We start from the raw sequence: 18,827 nt of genomic DNA, 5'->3' as shown, positions 1-18,827 counted from the left end.
GGGCAGATGATGGCTCTCAGCTGCGTCATGTTCTAGGGCCGGCCCTTAGCCCAACAGGGCCACCTTACCCAAGGTCACATGCTTTCCTGATGGTGTATACATAAAACGTGTGGAATATAAAGTCCCCTGCCTCAAGGTGGCTCGACTCTGAAGGGCCACCGCAGCTCAAGAACTCCCTGTGGGATTGGCCGAGCCTTTTAGAATGACAGTGGTGTAGCTTAACTCCTCCCTCTGCCCAATCCTATCCTGCTTCCTTCACTTCCCTGCAGGTGACGTTCCTGAGAGCCCTCCCCACTAAATTTCCTGTATACAAATCTCTAACAAGGCATATATTATAGGAATTGTGTACTAGTAGAGTCTAATTATTAAGTGGCCCAACAGTGATTATGAACATTGTTAAGTCTGAGGGCCAGGGAACTTTGCTGTAAGTTTAAATCGATTACAACACATAAATCTAGTTATGACAGCTCACCTTAATAGTCTATTATCCTGCTGGCCTTTCCAGGGGTTTATCATCACGGTGGAGAGACATGACATGTGTCTGCATACAACTTTGAATTAAAGAATACCCCCCTCCTTGACTATATACATGTATATTTTTGGTTAAAGATTTTTTTTTTTCAATTTGGTCTGTATGATCTGGGGGCCTCAGCTTCACATAAGAGAGTACTTCAAAAAGTTTGTAGAAAATAGAATTGAAAGATAATACAAATCTTTCCATGAACTTTTTGATGTACCATCATAAAAGAAAAGAAAAAGAGCAAGAGATAGTTGGCAGCTTGAGGTGGGAAGGCTCACAGGTTGGAGACCCATGGAAGACCTATAGTCCTGACCTTTGCCTTAAACAGGGATGGTCTCTTACTGTGAACCCAGAAATGTCATATGGGGCCCAGGGTGAGTGTGTTGCTTCACCTTGGCTAGTTCATGACCATGCCTGCAAAAAATGACTCAACATGCACACCCCCTAGACAAGAGTTGTTCACATCATGTTGCCTGCAGAGGACCCACACTTACAAAATCAGACCAAACCACTAAGTGCAACTAAAATTGAATTCAATGCAATTTCAAAATATTCTGTTTACTTAAAGCCCAGAAGCCTGTTGTGTGAAGAAGAATCCAGAGACAGGCAATGGTAGTTAAATTTGTACATTTTTCTTTCTTGTTGCAATTTTATCTTTTTCAAGCAATTTAATGAAGACTCCAGAGGAAAGGATTAAATGTCTGCTGGTTCAATTACCAGATAATGAAAAGGTCGAAAGGAGCAGCACGCACAGGGAGCTGAGCTGCTACAGCAGCCTATTCTAAGATGGGAAATCTTTTGTGTGCTGTTCACAATCGCATTTTGCCACCCACAAACTGTACAGATGAGTGTTGATGTCAGAAGAAGAGACCACGAGCTGGTACAGATCGTCCTCCATAAGGTAAAAAGGGCTTGGCCCATGGGAGCATCTCAGACATCCACGCAGGAGAGATGGGCACGTTGAAGGCTATGTTTTTCATCAGAAGGCACCAAGCTGTTGTTAAATTCACACTTTGTGGAGATTCTAATCATCCTTGGCCCTGAATACATTTTTAACCAGCCCGTCCTCAGGACCACATGCAGGGAAGGCCTTGGGGGCACAACTGAATTGTCAGCAAGAATTGCAAGGATTTCCAGCATTCCTGACAGCATTGGAAAGCTACTCCTGCCCCCAGTGTTCTCCAGTAGCACACAGCAAAAAAGATGATTGCAACACAAACATCCTCACAGACGCTAAAACCAAAGATAAAATAAAACTATGGTGCTTCAGAATTCATTAGAACACTGGTTTTAATGATTTAAAAATCAGGTCTCCCTGGAAATACCATGCAAGACAAGAGGCAGTGAAGTATGTCACCCATGGTGACAGTCTCTCCACTCATGCTGGGGCTTCCCCTAATACCTTTTATCACTAACATTGAAAGACTCAATGGACAAGTCATTGTACAGTTTTGTTTCTTTTTTTTTTTTTTAACTTTTAAATTAAGTTATTCTTTGGATTATGTAAGAGAATAACCCCATTCTAAGGAAATACACACTAAAATGTTTAAGGATAAAGGGCTATGATGTATATAACTGACCCATAGAAAATAGTGCATGTGTGTGTATTTATCTCTCTATATCTACATATATATTTATGTACATATACGTGTGCATACACATGTGTACACATGTTCGTGTGTGTGTACAGTGAGTGAGAACAAATGATAAAGCTAATGGAGTAAAATGTAAACAGTAAGCAAATCCAGGTAAAGGGAATATGATAGTCTTTGAACTATTTTTATTTTTGCAACTTATCCATACATTTGAAATGATTTCCAAATAAAAAGTTTTAAAATTTTGTTTTCTCCCTCTTCTGTTTTGTGTTGGCTTCCTGCTAGAGGCCCTGGCACTGTCATTCTATAGCAGCCACACTCTGAGCAGAAGTGTCAGTGAGGAGAGGCCACCCTGTGAGAAGGCAACACACCTGCTGATGTGTTTAACCAAGATGAGAATGATCTCGAAGAAGCCAATCACACGGACAGTGCTAGAATGTCTCCTCCCATGGTGTGCTGGCGACTGTTGAGTTTATGCTGCGGTTGAAGACAGGATTATGCCTAGGGAATGCAAGGATACCTCTGGCTACTTTCTTCCTCTTTTTTCCTTAAAATATTGCAACAAAAGATATTAGATTTTTAAGGTTTAAAAAATAGCTATCTAATATATCCCAAACTACTTTAAAATAGATGAGAAAACAAACTACATGAAGAAAAGAAAACTCCTAAATTATTTTATGCCACTCTTTTTTTTTGTTTGCTTTTTGGTCTGTGATATGATACAACAGAATCAATCCCTTATCAGAAGAGAAGCTTTTTGACTATGGGAATAGACCTTAACCATTACTGTTTCTCCTACATTGCCCAAGAACAGAATAGTAAGAGATAATTCAATGAAGACATAAGTAAATGAATGAGACAAAGCTCTAAACTCCTCATCCTTAAGAATGCGTTTTAAGATTTACTAGTATCTAAGAAGAGATATTATCTATGGGGTTCTCTCTATAAGGTTATATTCTCTTCCATATTATTTTTTAGAATTCCATATTTAAAATTCACTAGGACTATTAGGAAAGAGAAAATGTACCAAATTGTGAGAAGGTATTTCCCACGTGCATAACTGACGTAGGCTTAATATCTAGAATATAAATTTATTTTTACAGATGAATTAGAATTAGATTCTAATCCAAAAGAAAAATTGTAAAACAATTCAAAAGAAATATTGTAAAAAAAACTTGAACAGGTGTTTTACAGACAAGAAAGCACAAACAGCCAAAATACTTGCAAATATGCTTAAAGTCATTAGTGAGCAGAAAACACAAATTAAAACCAAAAATATCATATCATAAACACCAGATTGGCAAAAATTTCAAAGTCTGACACTATCAAAGTGCTGACAGAGACGTAGAACAATAGCTTTCTCATTCACTGCTGGAGGGAGTGAAAATTGGTACAACCACTTTGGAAAACATTTGGTGTTATATAGCAAAGTTGAACGTATGCATGTCCTATGACCCAACAATTCCTCTTCTAGTAATTGTTTCTCAAGAAACTCTACCAAAGATGCAACGGGGACAGTGTGTAATGAAATTTATAATAATACTTGTAGAATGGAGGCCATCCAAGTCTGCCAGCAGTGCTGTGGGCCTACGACTGGAGACCTCTCATATGATGGGACTCCATACAGCACCGAACATATATAAACAACAACTGTATGTGAAAACAAAAATGACTCTCAGGAACGTAGTGTTGGGTAAAAAAAGCAAATTACAAGAGAATCCATACATTATGATTGCATTTATGGAAAGTTTGTAAGTGATTTGTTTTTAGGGATAGAAACATATGTGGTAAAACTATAAAGAATAGGAGAATGATAAAAATTCAAGGTTGCAGACGTTCAGGGCAGAAAGGAGATGTAATTAGGACAAGGAACATGGACTTTTAAAGGAAATGACAATGGCCTACTTCTTAAAAGGGGCAGGAAACACATCATACTGTTATTCTTTACACTGTACACATTTTACAAATATTCCTTTGTGTGTCACTAATATTTAATAAAAATGACTTATAAAAATTGGAGGAGAAGCAAATGACTGAAAATATTTTTTAGAACTTGTTGGAAGAAGAAAAGAGAGCGTAACAATCTCCCAGTCATGACGCCCTGGCAGGCTTTCCCCACAAACGTGCCGTATGCACTTGTCTGCTCCTCTCTTCATCTTCCTTTGCTCGCTCACTCAAAACCCTCACTCAGAACTACCAGTTGTCCAGGGATGGAGGAAATTTTCATGATGCTCATCTGAAGCAGCAAGCCAAGCAAGCTTTTGCTCTCTGTCATCTATTCCTCATTAAAATTCAGGCCTTTCCAGGTATGAATGACAAGCACCTTACCCTGTTCACGCACATGCACACACATTCAATCTCTGCAGCTTGATTGTGTTATTATTATATTCAAGTATTACTGAAAGCCATTATTACCTGACTCTTGATTTTGACTTATTTTCTAATATTCGTATGCGTTTCATAATGATAATAGAGCACTGTATTTAAAACGAAGCATCTCCCTGTTCTCCAGTCAGAACCTGAAATCTGAAAAAGATCCTTAAAACAGACACCTGTCTCTTCCTCCAACTACAGCCATGCACCAAGCAGTCCCTTAAACCAGGAGTAAAATTTAAGGTGAGAGGTGCAGCTATTGTTAGTACGGCACTTAAGAAGAAAAAAATAAATCCAGCTCCAGTGAAATCTTACTCCTCACCTGGTAAGTCATTAAAACTAAGATAACATTCATCTCCCCCAAACCTAGCAGCCCCACCTGCCACAGAGTTGATGGGAAGGAAGAAAGTTTTGCTCTATTTTCAGTATCAGTGAAATTTTAAAAAAATAATTGTTTTGTATCAATCACTACTGAGAAGCTGGGCTCTATCAGCAGTAACTTTTCAATAGGAAAAATCAGAGACTGGTAAAAAAAAATTATTTTAAGTAACCTATCTGGAAGGGTTCATCACTAGATACCCTGAAATATACTGAAGACCTAATTAGTAGCTGCCTCAAAAATACAACCACTTACCTCAGCATATTGTGCGACCGAACTGGCTTCATCTGCATAAATTCTCCTAGCTCCAGCCTGTACAGCAAAAAATGACAGTATTGCTGATCCACAACCGACATCTAGAACAACCTGGAAGGAAACGAGACAAAAAAGGAGGAACAATCAGGTGCTTGGCTGTTGGCATAAGGCCAGCGTTGAGCATTTGGTCAGACTTAATTAAAGTACTGGCTTTGGTATTTCCAAGTGATCTTACCTTGACAAAGTTAATGATCTCCATGAGACCATTTTTCTCACATGTTAAATGGGGTTAATAATAACCACTGTTTAAGGCTGGCTGTGGGATTAAATAATACGAAATGTATGCAAAGCACTTGGCACATAATTGGTATTCGTCAAATCATTGCTATTATTATTATACTTTCTTTGTGACATGGATTGCTTTCAGGATGCTTAGGGACAAGAAAAGCAAAGTGTCATGAATGAGCTTGCTCCACCAAATCTATCAGCATGAACAAAATGACAACTGTCTCAAATAATTTTTGGAACCATCTACACACGTTTAGAAATAATTGAAGATAAAGTCTTGAAAAATCCAAAAGTGAAGTATGTGCTTTTTTTTTTACCAGGCCCCCTCCACAAAATTGGGGAGGTTTCCATGGAGAGTAGGGTGTTAGTGGACATGAAATGTTTCTTCCCTTCTCCATATTCAGACCTGGAACTTAAATCAAGAAAACTGCCATTCACTGGCACAAAGGGGCTGACACGTGAGCCTGTGTACTGAGAGGTAAGGGGTGGATGGTACGTACTGGGTCCCTCTCCCCAAACACTGCTGAAGCCGAGGCCTGAATCTCAGTCTGATCATTGAAATTTCAGGTTACTGTATTTCTATTTCATTGGTGACTTTTATTCTTAGCATTTTGGGGCACTAGCTTTAATCAACACATTTTATTTGGCTTTGAATCTTCATAATAACCATCTGAGTAAATGGCATTATTATGTCCACTTAATAGATGAAAATCAGAGACATTGAACACTAGCCCAGGTTCGCCTAGCAATACGTAGGGAAACTAAGAGTTGAATCTGAACATTTCTGCCTTCCAAGCTCATGTTCCATATTACCACACTTGCTTACTTACACTTATCCTCAATAAAACTGACATTTCAACATAGCAATACCAATAGGTAATATTTGGCAAGGAAACAGAGCAGTGTTTTTTGTCGGAAAATTTAGAAAAATTAAAAAAAAATTTTAATAGCAGGAAAATTTTTCTAAGAGGTAGAAAATACCAAGAGGTTTTGCATCTCTCTGTGTGTGTTTTAACCGCAATATCACACTGTGCTGACACAGATACTGTGCCATTATTCTAGGAGAACATGCTGTTAGTAATGGGTTCACAGTGCTCACTTATATTAATTCTAGAGCTGTGGCTGTACTCCATATGGTTTCCTAGGGTTTGGGTAATTAGGAGCATTACCAATTTAAAATGTCACCCAGACTCCAAAATTGGCTGTCAGCCTGTCTATACTTTTAGAAATACCAATATTCTCTTCTCTTCATCCTGTCCGGGAAAGACATCATCTTCACGTGGCCATGGTCTGTTGCAAGAACACTCCTGACTGCTGTTTAGGGAGTGGAGGCCGTAAAGTGGGAGAGTGCAATCCGTGGCCCCAAAGAAAGATGCACCGTATTCAGAAGAACTTTTCTAGAACCTTCTTCAATTAAAGATACAACACCCTAGATTCCAAGTTCAGCTGAAAATATGGATACAAAGTTAAGAGTCCATGGAAATTGCTCCTGGATGATCTGGTAAAAGGAGCCCTAGAAATATGTAAATGGAGCTTTTCTTCGAATTTATTAGGGTGGCATGAATCATACCTTACTTAGAGGGGTGTTTTTCAGTTCTCTTGGTCCTACAGACTAAAATGCAAAGAAATGTCTTACTATCAGGAGAGAGACAGGAGAAAGGGAATGGGGAGAAAGAAAAGGGCAGAGATAGAAGGAAGCCTGATGTGGTTAAGCTTTTGCCAAACTGGCCCATCTGCTAGGAAGATACTTTAATAGACCCAGAACATAGCTACAGAAGTAAAAAAATTACAAGCTGAGGCAATCTTTAAAATACACAAGCCAGAATAACCTTAATTGTTTGGCTATTTCAAAACAGATTATAGGCCTTGGAAAATAATCAGATCTTTTGCTAGCACTGTCTAGATAATTCCATCTGCTTCTCACTTATGTGTATACTAAAAAACTTAACAAGTGAATTTTCAGTCATGTGACTGAGAAGAGAGGGTGAGGAGAGAGAGGGACATTTTGCTTTGTCTATGTAAGCCAGGCAACTTTGGAAACAAAGCTGTGCAGGTACAAGGATGAATTCTATGGTAAAAAACTAACAGGCAAAGCAAATATTTAGATTCTAATGGAAATATACTGCCTCAGCAGAAAGCTGGAGTTTCCAAGACTATCGGAGAAGAGAGGACATTAACACAGATAATTCCATTACACTTTCCCACACAGCACCTCAGGAAGCCCTGGGGCTGCTTCTAATTGTATTTCTTTGTCTTTACAAGAGAATATATTGAGTCCATTTTTTATTCTGCCATTGGCAGGGCATCACAGAACTGGGTATACCTGAGGAAGCTGGCAGACATTCTGTTGTACTCTCAAACCCTGGGAGAAAATATCTTTCCTCAGGCAGAGGCAATAGAGAGTAGTGCAATCCCCTTGCATCTGTAAAACAGTTTATAGTTTGCAAAGGATGTTCCCCTGATACTATCTATTTCATCTTCATCCTCCCTGGATTAGACAGTACATAGTTTTGTGCCCATTTTATTGTAAGGAAACTGAGGCTCATAGACAGTGAGTAGCCAGCCGAAGGTAACACGGCTGGAAAGTGGCAGAGCTGGGGTGAGAATCCAGAGCTTTACTCTCCACACCATGATGGGCCTCTTTTCCTGCAGGAAAAGATGAGAGAAAAGGGTAGACTGTGAAGAGGTGCAAATCTGATCATATCGTACCTCTGATGGTTCCGCGCAGATGAAGGAGGTCTCTTTGGTGTGCTGTCCTCAGTCCTGAGCAATCCAGCAACAACTGGCCTTTCTGGCCTCTTATACATTCCTCTCCGTTCTTTCCCACACACGCTAGGCACAGGAATTATGTCCCTTTCCATGATTCTGTGCTCCCTCATGTGCAGCTCCCCATGGTAGTGGTGGCTAACAGTCTACCGAAGTCTGTGCTCTCTTACAGTGGACTAGTTGGAAAGCAGCTGCCAAGCCAAGATTACGTTGTCCTGCCCTCTTGTATCTACGTGGGCCTGTGGGACGAGGTCTGGCCAATGGAATGTGAGGGAATAATGAGTGTCCCCTCTAGGCCAAGATGGTTAGAGTCCAGCACACCCACCCTACACCCTTTGCTCCTTTTGCAGTGATTTTCAGGATTCAGCCTGAATCTCTGCCTCATTGCTTTGAGAAGATCCACTCAGAACACACTGGACATAGCATGAGTAAGAAATAAAATTTATATGGTAAACCATGGAGACTTAGGGATTATTTGTTTACAGGTGGCATACACTGACCAATACATTTCCCTTGGGTGACATTCCCTCCTGTCATTTTTCTACCTTGGAAATCCACCCTTCGAGACCTAGATCAGACATCACATCTCAGGGATGCATTCCCTGACTCCCCCCATCAGCTTAGGCTGAGCTCTCTGGTGCCTTGTCTGTAGCTCTCTAATAGGACTCACAGCATATTCCAAGTATTTTTTTACATGCTTATCTTCCCTGCTTAGCCTGGGAGCTTCCTGAAGACAGAAATCACATCCTTTCTCTCCCAGCTCCCAGCACCCAGCTAGCACAATGGGAAACATAAAAACCCTTAATATTTATTAACTAAACAACTGAATGGGGTGACCCAAACAGCAGTCTCCTAATTCCAATATCACCTTGAAATATCTCTGGAAAGACTTACGACTGTTGTCAGCCCTTTGGACTCTAGGAGTGCTCTCACATCAGAAGCCAGCACCCAGAGAAGGAGAGCTCAGGATGCCCCTGCTTTATTCAAGATTTATCTCCTGAACTGACCCACTCCACCTTTCTTGTCCTCTGCATTCTGGCATATTATTGCTTGGCCTCCAAGTCATGTCATAGATCTGATTCTTTCCACTCCATCTTCCTCCATGATCTTCATCTTTCCTCCTTAACTGTGATCTGAACACAGTCTGAGGTAGCCTTCTTCCAAACCCTTCTGCCATGGCACAGGTCTTCTTGGAAGGTTCCATGCTCATTCCTGTGCCAGGGCCTCAGCTCATGCTGCCCCCTTTGCCCGGGGTGCGGCCCACTGCACACTGTATGGCATCAGTCTAAGGTAATCCTTTTTTTTTTTTTTTTTTTTTTTTACCTACTAATTACCCCTTGTGTTGGATATTTTGTATTTGCTCCTCCAGATTTACTCTCTGCTCTTCTCCAACCTGCTCTTTGTCAGGAGCTTGATACGTGGGCCACACCAGTGTGTCTCCTTGCCATTGAAGTCTACTTGGGATCAGTCAAGAGAAATGACAACAGGAGGTCAGAGGGAGTGAAGAGAGTGAGGTCAGAAGATTTATTCTCCTAGCGTCCTCGTCCCTCAGTCTCCACAGTTTGTTTGTGTTCCCTCCATCAAAAGTCACAGCTCTCATTGGGCTTCTATCTCATACAGCTATGACTATTTCCTCAGGTTGCCAGTAACCACCTTTAAGCATAGGTGTTGTAATAAGTCCCCATTCTTGCTAGTGCCAGGGTGCGTCACCATGCCTTGATGGTTCCCTTAACTGTGCCCACATCTTTGCAAATAGTCTTGTTATTAAACTCTCCTGAAACACCCCGTCATGTGTTCCATCTCTCTCCCGCAGGGACCCTGGCTGATGCACCAACTCATCCTTCAGATTACTAACATCTCCATCAGGGGAGACATCTGTGGTCTTTGCTCCACTCCCAGGCTAAGTCCGCCTGCTGTATGCTTTCTTACCACCACCTCCTCATACCCTTCCTTCATAACCCTCACCACAGTTATGATTTTTCATGCACTGAGTGATTATCTGATTAATGTCTGCTCTCTCCCCTGAACAGTAATCTTCATTAAAGGACAGAGCTCATCTGTTTCTCACTCACTATTGAATCCCTGACACATAGGCAGAGTCTGGCACATAGTAGAGACACTCTCCAAATCTTTGTTGAATAAACTGAATGAATGGAAACAACTCTCACTACCACAAATAGGGAACAGACACATGATCCAGAAAATACGGTGCAAAGCTGTTACCTCCCTGAGAAGGCACCTCGTACCAACATAACGAGTCCTCACCAACCTAGTGATCCTATCACATGCCACACCTGTCTAGCACTTTGAAGACATCACCCTATTTACTTGTGGTGACAACTCTATAACACAGGTACTGTTATTTTTTTTCCATATTGTAGGTAAGGAGGCTAAGAATCAGAGGAAGCTAAAGTCATGTGCTCAATAAATGCCAGAGATAAGATTTTAAAAATTATCTCATCGGAACCCTCTGCTCTTAGCCACTCCCCCTCACCTTCAATTCTAAGTTATTCTTTGTACTGTCCAGACTACAATAATATTGGTCTCATTTAGCATTCTTTTTTTACCCCAGCTATTTATAATTGTCTTAACATATTGAGGACCTGATAATCCCACAATTAATTCCTGAAGTCTTGCTAGCTATTATTTGATAATTCTTTCTTTATCTGCTTGCACATATCAATGGCTGCTGTGAATTGCACTACACTAACTGTCATTGTTGTATGCTTTACATTTCTAAATTCTGTGCCCTGCCCATCTTCCACAGCCATCACTCTACCCAGCCATCATTTTATTCCATCTTTGGTCATCAGACAGCCCAAAGCTATGTGCCCCAGTTTCTTGCACAGTGCTATGTGCTTTATCATCATGATTAGCTGCCATGGGCTGCCAATCTCCGGGAACTCTACCCAACTCTTCTGAAATCCAAACCATGGCCTGAAAGGTAGACTCATCAGCTTCCAGGCAGTAACAGAATGAGGAAACCGCACAGCTGTTTGCAGCCCATCACATCTCTTAACTCTGGCTTTTGTCAGAGAAGAAAAATTCCAAAGCATCTCAAAGGCAGCAGAAGACGTCCTTTTATGGCCTTTGCAGCTTGGACTTAAGTGTTAAAATCTTGTTCAGATAATTAGCACTTTCATTATGTCAGGGGGAATATGTGGTGATAGCTCCTCATAAAACAGACCTCTACATCTGCTGTGCAGTGAAACTTGCACTCACTGAGGGTTGCCTCTGTTTAAATAATGCAGAATTAACTCTTACGAGTAACTGTGCTTCATTCTCTCTGGTCTTCTGGCAGAGGACAGATAATTCATCATCTGTCTCTTAACCATTCCATTATCAGTTCTACAAGCATTTTCCACTATGATGAGGGCATATATTAAGTATGCTGATCATTCTTAGCTTATATCCCTATGGTTAACCCATCTTCAGATGCTACCAACAGACCCAGACATGATCACTCAGCTCTAAACCCTCAAGCACTTTTTCATTCATCAGACATCTATTAAGTGCCTCCTATTTCCCATTGTGCCAAGTACTGTTAGGTGCTGAGAGTACAAATATGAACAGAGATGACTGTCTGGTAAGGGGAAAGAGACATGCAAGAAAGAAGTATGATCATGTGTGATAGTGGCAATGACAGATTACGTTAAGGGCACAGTGCAAGTACAAAGGAGGAATAGTTACTTTACCAAGGGGTCTAGAAAGACTTTATTGAGGTGATGAGATGAATAAAAATTGAAAAGTCAGTCAATGTGCCATTTGAATGGAGGGAGAGGCAGGAGTTGTGGAACGTATGAACAAAGGCACCGAAGGGAGACAGAGGCAGTCACAGTTAGGAGACAGTGAATTACCTTAGGGGCATCATGTATTCGAGGTAGAAGTGGGGGTGAGGTCGAGGCATAAACATGGCAAGAGCAAAAGCTGGAAAAACTGGCAAATGCTTGATCATACAGGTCTCGTGTGCAAGACTTGACGTTATTCTTAAGCAAAGAAGAGTCATCAAAGAATTTTAAACAGAAGAATTATTTCATAGCTGCATTGCAGCAACATTATAGTAGTAGCATGGATTGAGGGCCACAATATCAGTGGTAGCAACACTGGTATTTTCTAGCCAACATCAGTCTCTTCTCTCTTCTTCCTTCCAATCAGAAGAAATACTTAATTTTATTGAGTATTTACCCTCTAACATGTGGTTAACCATCTCTAGTTCCAGGGAGGGGGCCTATTTGCCTAGGGCAATCACAGATGGATCCCTCTTGCCAGTAATGGGTTTAGGCTTGGGTGTGTGATCAGCTTTGTTAACAAGACTCAGCTTTGTTAACAAGACTCGAGGAGAAGTCTGCTGGGAAGAGGCCACTGGCAAAGATTTCCTCCCTTCTAAAGTGACACACAGAAAAGATGCCTCTTATTTCCTGGATGTGGTTAAATTCAGATGTGATATTCAGGATATTTGAACACCATGGATTACATTACCTTTGACTGTTTTAGCCAATGTAAGTAGGGATTTTCTCCTACTTGAAATCAAAGATATCTTAACTGGAATTGGTACAAGCATGGAAAGTAGTTGGAAGACTTTTACCATACTCCAGGAAAGATACAATAAGAATGAGAACTAAGAATTAGCAGTGGAACAGAGAGAAGTGGAAGAGTTGTAGAAATACTGAGTTAATAGAAGCTAAAGGATTTGGAGACTGGAAAAGAGAAGAAAAAGTCTAGATTGACTCCCAGGTTCCTGGTTTGGGTGGCTGCTATGGTACATTTTGGTTTTACAGCATGCCAGAATGGAGCACGTGCCTTGCTGTCTGGCCAGAGGGGACCTAGAAATTGCTTGCACTGGTCTTTGAAACCTGGAGCTGGGTTTACTGCTGAGGAGGATGCTGCAATGGCACCTCCTAGTTCTCCACATTGTTCATGGGGAGAACAAAACAGTGTGCACCTCATTTGTACCCTCTGCTTCCTATCGCAGAGTTTCCTTGTTGCTGCTGAGGTGGGAGCAAGCACTCCAGCACCCTTTTGGCACTCACACACGTGCACCCTTGAAGTGCAAGAGACCTAATACCCAGTGCAGCATACTTTGACCAGTGGAAGAAGGCTGCCCGTGGATAGGTCATTCTCCTTTTCTCCCCCTGGATGAACTATTTGAGGATGGAGTGACTTCATGTGGCCCCTTTGAAAGTGTCCTGAGACACAAAGCAACAAGTTTTTCATAAAGCTGGAGCCAGCTCAACGAGCTGCTCTCCCTCCTTCCCTGCCTCACTCTCTTTTCTCCTACTCCAGCTCTCCTGAGATTGAACTCCCCAGGAGTGTCAGCACAGAGCCTTAGCCTCATGCTCTGTTATTGAGGGAACCTAGGCTAAGAAATTGGTGATAGCTATAGGAAAACCAACGCATTTATTGACATGTTCCTGTGATTTAGCTTTTCTGGGTTTCTGAAACTTCTCAATTCTAAACCTAAGCCACCACTCTGAAGCTGAGTGACTGTGCCAATACCTCAGACTTAGGAAATTAATTGGAAAGAGGATTCAGGTGAAAGCTTCAAATTCATCAGAGCTCAATTTCTGGTTCAGGATCAGAGAAGACCAGGTTCTAGTACAATATTTTGAAGAGCTTATTAATTGATTGTTTTGTTCAATTTAACCACTTTTTACTGACTTTATCCTCTTCATCTACTTACGTTCTTACCCTGGAAATCAGATATTAAAATAAAGCCATCTACTTTAGAAGTTACTGTTATACAGTCTTCGATATAAGCCTTTAGAAAGTCAGTTGTTGCCCTAAATTTGCACTTCATGGCACAGTCTTAGAGGAGAGTGAAAGGTTTGAAAATTCAACCCTAGGAACTTTCTAAAATGCCTTACATTCAGTGGGTAGGCAATCCACCAGGAGAAGTGAATTCCAAAACAAACAAACAAACAAAAAAAACCCCATGTAATTGAAATACTAATCCTACAAACCTGCTCTTTCTTTCCTAATCCCTTCTCATGAACAGCTGGTGCACTGAGAATATCACCTTAGCAAACTGTCCCTACTTTAATGAGTTTGCAAAACTGATATCTGGTATGATAGTCATTAGTGAGATTTACCAAATATTTCTGGTTCTCCTTATGGGCACATGACAGAACTGCATTGCCTTGCCCTTTCAAAATTAGGAGGGACCATATGACTTGCTTTGGCCCATGTAATGTAGCCAGAAGTCTCATGGTCCATTTTTGGGTGGAAGATTTAATAACCGGGTGTGTGATTCACCACACTCCTCTCTGCAACAGGAACTCCACATGATGGCTATTCTATAAGCCTGGGCCCTGTGAAAGGGCGGAGGACCTGAGCTGATAAGGTGACAGGACCCGAGCTGACAGTTTGCCAGAGAAGTTCCACTTTATTCAAGGACTGCACGTACATTTATAGGGAGCTGTGTTCTGGGTTTGGATAGGGGGTGGATGGGGCGGTAGCTGATTAGACGGGGCTGGGCAGAAAGTGAGCCCGGACCTGTGACTGGCTGAGGTTTGGCACGGGTGGGCTTGGGTGTTGGCACTGGTGGGCTTGTTTACTGCAGAGAAGAACCAGGAAGGGCGCCATATTGCCAAGGTGTGTCCCTGTTCAGGCACCCATGGGGTCCCTACATTCCTCCCTTTTTCCTCTATTGTGGGGAGTGGGTCACCATGATCTTCAAGATACTTCCTGCTGGATGGGGGTGTAGTAGGGGAAGAGGAATTGGGAGGAGACTGGGGATTTTGTAACAGGACCCAAAAGAGGGTAGAGAATAAGATAATTTTGAAGGGGGAGAACTCCAGAAAGGTTCCCTGAAGCCACAGGTCAGTGATTTGTCGAGTCTAGTGTGTAGGAGGCTGTAGGGGAGAGCATCCAGGCGTCCATGGACAAAGCCTCCAGGAACAGGGACCATCGATGAGGCAGGTCCATTCTAACAGTGGGTTAGTTGATCTGGTGAAGAGTGGGCAGGATCTTCGGTGGTCAGGAGCTGGTAGTTTCTAAGTAAAAGCTGGTTAAAAGTTTGGTTAGAAATTTTTTAAGTTGAGTTTGAATGAATTTTATAATGTAGGGCAGAATAGACAGACTATAAATATAACAGCGAGGGGTCCTAATATTGGCCATACCCAGGTGAGAAGTGAGCCTTGGACAAAAGAGGGGAAAGGATCAGGGTGGTTGGCTCTGAGGTCTGAGGCTAGGTTGGTGAGTTTGACAATATTGGTATTTACTAGTCCTGATTCATTGATATAATAGTAACATTCTTCCCAGAGGAAGATGTAAGTGCTGCCCTTGTCTGCCATGAGGAGGTCTAATGTGCGGCGGTTTTGTAGGGTAACTTTAGCTAGGGAGGTGATTTGGTTTTGTAAGGCAGATAGAGATTCAGCTGTGGAGGTGAGGGCCTTTTGTAGTTTGTTATTAACGTCTTGTACCGCCCATAGAGTATGTCCCAAGGCCCCGCCTGACAGGCCGGTTGTAACAATTGATGCCATTAAGGACATTCCCACTAGGACTGGGAGAAAGACGGCTTGACGCTATCTTGGGGGTGGATAGAAAAGGTGGAAAAACTCTGCGTGGGAATATAAAGTTAGTTGGGGAATGACAGTGACTAGGTAGCAAGGGACGGAGGTATAAGGAGGAGGTATTAGGAAAGATAAAGGTGGAAAGGGTTCCGTTGCACCAAAAAAAGGTGCCTGGTGGGGACATTGTGTGGCTTGTGATGGTGGTCCTTTTTGTGCAATGGAATGAAGAATGGAGCGAAGGGGTGGATGATCCCAGAAAGCAGTGATAGGACACCAGAGTGTGGTTGGGGGTGTTATCGGGGTCCCATAGAGGAACATCAGGAAGGCTGAGGGATGTAGAGGAAGAGTTGGAAGGGAGTGAGGTAATGTTTACAGGGACAGCAGCCAGAAGTGGGCGTAGCAAAGATGCACAAAGGAAGCAATTGTTAGGAGGGGTGGAGCTGAAGAAAGTCTGGTTAAGGAAGATAATGTTCTCAGAAATAATTTGTTTGCCAAGTGTAGATGGGAGAGGGCTGGTTGGTGGCATTTTTTCTCTGAGGAAAGGGTTTTTTTGTTGAGAAATGTGAGTATGTACAGCAGATAAGGAAATGTGATTTTTTATGAGGACATATGTGTGGGTGTTTTTAAATTGTCCGCAAGGGTGAGAATTGACCAAGGCACTGCAGTAGAAAGATCCAATAACTACCCCAGCCCACCTGGAGTCCCAGGGGTCACTAATGGCAAGTTGGAGCATGTCCTGTGTGCCATGCTGAAGTATCCGGCCCCCTGCATTTATAGGTGGGTCGTGAATTTGTATGACCAGTACGGGCATCCCCCATAAGTTTCTGGCCACCAGCGGCAAGAAGGTTGAGTCTGGTCAAAGATAAAACATATATATAGGTGGGAGGATTGAGAGGTTAGTTTACTTCCTGTCAGGGGGATGGTAATGGCCCTTTGGCATCCAGCTACAGAACAGTCCGCCGTGGAAGGGAGTAGTTTGGTGGTCTTACCTTGTCCCCCTGTATAAGTTTCTTGTACCGTGAACCGCCAAACGTATGAGAATTTAGAGACACCTACTAGGTACAGTAAGAGAAACAGGATAACGTTAACAGGAGTGGTCATTGTTCCTGTAATGGAGGGAGACTTGGGAGTCGGGATAAACGGAGTTTGAGGGGGTTAGAGGGATGAGGAGCGTAGGCAAAGGTTTTAGTTTCTTGAAGGGGTGTGTCCTGAACTCGCAGGTCACGTGTAGGTTCCATGGGATCCGTTGGTGAGGTCGGGAAGCAGGGTTTTAACCTAGAGATATGGATCCATGGAGTTACTTGGTTGTTTGGTAGGGAAAGCTTGGCAGCCGTGGGAGTGCAAAGAATGACTGGGCAAGGGCCTTTCCACTTAGGAGTTAAAGGACCTTGTGGCTCCAGGGAGGTGTAGAATACTAAATCCCCAGGGTGTACTGTGGAGGTGTTTTGGGAGGAGGTAGGATTAGGCAATAGCCAATCCTGGTGTTTTCAGAGTTCAGCTCGAAGATGGGAGAGTAACGGGATAGCTAGGTTGGATGGTATGGTCTTTTGTTTAGGGATGATTCCTGGAGGTAAAGGGGACCTTCCATACATAATTTCAACAGGGGAGAGGTTTGAAGGTTTCTTTGGGAGGAGCCTGAGTTTAAACAAGGCTAGGGGTAAAAGGCGGATCCAGTCAAGGTGAAGTTCCAGAGAAAGTTTAGTAAGGGTGTCTTTTAGAGCCCTGTTGGCGCGCTCAACTTTTCCTGAGGCCTGGGGCCGGTAAGGACAGTGTAGATGCCAAGGGAGGGAGAGGGCTTGAGATAAATTTTGTATTATTTGAGCAGTGAACTCTGGGCCATTGTCCGTTTATATGGAAGAGGGCATTCCAAACCTTGGGATAATCTAGGAGAGGAGTATGGAGGCCACAGTGGTGGCCTTTTTGTTAGTGGTGGGGAAGGCCTCTTTCCACCCGGAAAAGGTATCTACCATTACTAGGAGGTATTGCTGACGTTTAACAGGAGGCATGTCGGTGAAATCGATCTGCCAGTCTGCGGCAGGGACATTACCCCTAGCTTGATGTGAGTGATACGGTTTGGCTTTTAAGGGGGGGTTAGGGTTGGTTCGTTGGCAGATGGAGCAATTGTGAGAGATTTTTGTAGAAGAGCTTTGTCTGCTGAAGTTAAAGGAAAGAAAGTTTGGAGGAAGAGTGTTAGACTTCGTGGATTTGAATGGAATAGATCATAGAGAAGATGGAAAAAAGAAGATTTATTATCTGGTGTTGGAGCAGTGCTGTCTGTGGTATCTGGTAGGAGAGGAAGGAGTGCAGCATCTGGGGTGTCACTGCCCTCTGTGGCAACCAATTGTGTCGTTTGGTCCGCTAAGCAGTTACCTTGAGTTGGGGGAGAGTCTGGAGCTGGCAGTAAAGGGGGAGGACAGGCAGAAGCCCCCGTTTGCCCCAGAACAGGTCACAGACCCCCTCGGGGATGATCTGGGCAGTGGCATTGTCTACTCAGCCCTCACCTGTGGCCACCTGAAGCAGTGTCACGGCCAGGAGAAGGGTGGCCAGGCCCATGTCATGGCTAGCCCCTGTTGTGGCTGCTGTTGTGGAGACAGATCCTTACCCCCGAGGAGCCCCCTCAGGGCCTCAGACCCCTTTCCAGGTGGGGTTTTACTAGAGGCCAGTCTCTTTCCAGCTCTCTTGGTACCTGTGGGCCTCTCAGAGGAGAGTCAGTCCTCACTGTCCTTCCAACCTGCCCCCAGCAATGTTCAGAGCTCAAGTCAGACTCCCAAAATAGTGGACCTGGTCTCTACAGTACCCATGTGTACGAGGGTTTCCTAGGTACATGTCCTCCCGTTGCTGAGGTCTACAGGTGAGGACTGGGGCTTATTCATGCCTGGGAAGTGCCTCCTTCTGGAAGGCAGCCAGACTGGCAGATTTCCAAGATATTCAGAGAGCTGTGGTATGAAGGTGTGAAGGTAGACCTACAGTGGGGCTACGGAGGCTGGACTCCGCCCCCAGCACTGGCCTGGGCTCGCCACATCTCATGGGAGGCACCTGCAAGGATCCCGAGGTCCTGGGACACCTCAGCTTGTGAATGAGTTGTTGGCCACCCCATCCCCCACTTTTAATAGCACACTGTCCCGTCATACCTGCCCGAG

General features: G+C 43.1%; 1 protein-coding gene across 1 annotated transcript in view; it reads right to left on the bottom strand.

Annotated features, from left to right (window-relative positions):
• The window catches only part of LOC103601126 (histone-arginine methyltransferase CARM1-like), a 151,787-nt gene that overhangs the window by 75,493 nt on the left and 57,467 nt on the right, over positions 1–18,827 (bottom strand). Inside the window, exon 7 of the mRNA XM_008585504.1 lies at positions 5,123–5,233. Within this exon, the coding sequence (XP_008583726.1) occupies positions 5,123–5,233 (111 nt within the window). The remainder of the gene's footprint in view (positions 1–5,122; positions 5,234–18,827) is intronic.

This window comes from Galeopterus variegatus, unplaced genomic scaffold (assembly GCF_000696425.1).
Source record: "Galeopterus variegatus unplaced genomic scaffold, G_variegatus-3.0.2 Scaffold3598, whole genome shotgun sequence".
NCBI classification, from domain to species: Eukaryota; Metazoa; Chordata; class Mammalia; order Dermoptera; family Cynocephalidae; genus Galeopterus; species Galeopterus variegatus.
The sequence above is the reverse complement of the archived record's forward strand: the minus strand, read 5'-3'. Positions and strand labels throughout refer to the sequence as shown.